This window comes from Octopus bimaculoides, chromosome 1 (assembly GCF_001194135.2).
Source record: "Octopus bimaculoides isolate UCB-OBI-ISO-001 chromosome 1, ASM119413v2, whole genome shotgun sequence".
NCBI lineage: Eukaryota > Metazoa > Mollusca > Cephalopoda > Octopoda > Octopodidae > Octopus > Octopus bimaculoides.
Window position 1 is genome coordinate 119,214,750 of NC_068981.1, and position 2,634 is coordinate 119,217,383.

The following is a 2,634-nucleotide window of genomic DNA, read 5'->3' on the forward strand; positions in this document are numbered from 1 at the left end:
ACACATATATATATATATACACATATATATATATATACACATATATATATATATATAAACATAAATACATACATATATACAAACACACACATACATTTAGGCCACCATGGAGTATATATATAGAGGCAATGAAAAGTGACAGAGACCTTTAGCAATATGCCATGCTTGAGAAGATCTGTCAGGGTAAATGAAATCGCAGTCATGGCCGATGTCAGTACTATGTAACTGGTACTACATCAGTAGTGCATGTGATGTGCACAGGTAACAAGTACCGGTTAAGCCATTTTATAGCTCAGGAGACATATTTGTTAAAGAATTAAACATTGATTCAGCAAATATTCGCTAACACAACACAAGCATTGGTTAGAATCTTGTGCATCGTCTTTCACTTCGTTTATTCTACTTTATCGAACACTAACAAACAAACATGTAATTAAAGCCTAATTATCTTTCTGTTTAGATTAGGACTAGTATCGATGAAATAAAACAGAATAAATGAAGTTACGGGTGCACAGAGGCTTAACGGGAAAATGACAGGCACCAGTAGTTAAATAAGTTTTACTTACGTTGCTCTCGAGAACATCGTGCGTCGGATATAAGAGTTTGTTTCGTTCGTCCAATTATCACGGTCTCTCTATGTGGCAAAGGAATGGGACGGTGAGTTCCTTTGAGACATACAAGTTCACAAGAGTCAAACTTCATTGTATAAAATCCTTCAAAATATAAATGATACTTATATCAGTCTGCAATTCTGAAGAAGCAAGTTAATTTCATCTAAATTATTAGGGGTAAAGTGCCCACAGCACTACGTACTAAAAGACAGCGCGCATGAAATTAATAATATTAATAAGAAAATAATTCCAATTACTTTGGAATGTATATATTTACTTTTGTCTTAGAATAAACAAGTTTTCGATACTTCATACAGAGAAAAAGAGAGAGAGAGCATGTGAAATTCAAAAGGAAATAAACTTTCTGTTCTGGAACTGTTTATAACAGTACGTTCAGAATTATCAAAGGGGCATAACTTTGACGTATTGTGTCAAATTGGTTCCTTCACATAATATTTCCACGTGTTTTCAACCAATGTTTACTGTTTGTTATCTTTTTTTTACTTATTGTGCTTTTACTTTTTACTTAATCATTATTTATTTTTTTAATCGAAATTCCTTTGCTTTTCATTTTAATCGCATTATATCTTATAGTAAGGGATAACTGTTTTTTTTCTATAGTTGATTTTTAAATAATATAATTGTAAAACAGTACACACATATACATGCGTGTGTGACCGCACATGTATATCAGATTTTGGATTATACAGGATTTTGGATTAAATTTGGATTATAGTGGATTTTGAGCTTCAGTGCGTTGGAAATATAAATGACAATATTTTTAAAATTCTGTATTAGATAAGGTTTGATATTAATAAATTTTATGTTAATTTCCTTTATTAATGCTTCCTTACGCGATTATAAAATTAGAGAAATGTTTTTATTTATATATATACATGACGAAAACATCGAAATGTTGCTTACCTGTACGCATGCGCAGTAGGCAATAGTGATGAAATGCTATTGACGTTTTGCCTTCAAATAGTTTTGACCGCCCCAGTGTTGCCAACTTACAATCAGAATTTTATACTAAATTTCAGTACAAAAAATACCTAAAAAATGATAAAGACTAATTATATCAAAAAGCTTAATTTTAATTACTTTTTTTTTTAAATTATATTCAGCATTGGGAAATAATTTCTTGAATTTCACTCATTTGATCACTTTCAGCTGCAGTGCATAGGTTTTTAATTTCTGTATACATTCAAGGTCCCAATCTTGTTAATTATGTGTTTTGGAATATCGAAGTTTTTGCAACTTTTGCCATATCTTTTCAGGCCATATTTTATAGACAGTTTTGATCTAAGCATAGGAAGATGCATTTTGTTTTTCGATTTTGATTTGATTACACCCATACTACTGAACAACCGTTCAACTTCTGCATTTGACTTTGGCAATGTCAATAGATTAATGGCAAAATTTGCAACATCTCTAGAAGGATTTCCTCCTGTAGCATCTTTGGCACTATCATGCTATTAGCTGTCAGAAGTGAAAGTGCTCACTGCTAGTGAAGTATCTGTCTGTCTGTCTTTGTCCTGTCAAAAAGTGACCGATCATCTCCCTTTAACCTTCGACCTTATAATGTCAGGCGAAGTTCAACTGGACAGCATCTGACCTATTTAGGTACAAACTCTGCTGCAGTATGTATGTCCTTCTAGCTGCCACGATTCTTATAAATAGAGTGGTCAGCAAGACATCAAAACACAGACACAGCCAGAGACAGGGAGACTGTGATGCGCGCGACTAAATCAGTGTCCTGCTACTATGAGACAGATTTTTCGCCGACCAAGCAAAATGAGAGAGCGAACACACACACACACGAACATATCCTGGTTCCATCATATTTCTAGCAACTCGAAGCAAGTTGTCAAAATTGAATGTAGTGGTAAATATTATTTATGGTGGAAATGGAGTATATGTAATCTGGGTATACCCCCCCCCCCTTTTAAATTTTGTTTTTTTTACGGAATCCTATGTTTCAGACCATGGAGAATCCGATTCTGGAAAAAATTTTTCAATAATC

At 33.2% G+C, this 2,634-nt stretch overlaps 1 protein-coding gene across 4 annotated transcripts in view; it reads right to left on the minus strand.

Moving 5' to 3' along the window:
• LOC106871510 (uncharacterized protein F21D5.5) overlaps window positions 1–2,634 on the minus strand; it is a 94,412-nt gene that overhangs the window by 80,022 nt on the left and 11,756 nt on the right. The window contains exons 1-2 of one of the 4 annotated variants that reach the window (XR_008264649.1): window positions 1,536–1,675; window positions 567–713 (exon numbers count right to left, since the gene is read on the minus strand). Coding sequence is in view for 3 of the 4 variants with exons in the window: in XM_014918009.2 (XP_014773495.1) it covers window positions 567–713; window positions 1,536–1,545 (157 nt within the window). In the remaining variant the exon portion in view is untranslated. Of the gene's footprint in view, window positions 1–566; window positions 714–888; window positions 1,023–1,535; window positions 1,676–2,634 lie in introns of those variants that run through there. The other 3 variants (XM_014918009.2, XM_014918010.2, XM_052969836.1) reach the window with 3 other exon arrangements.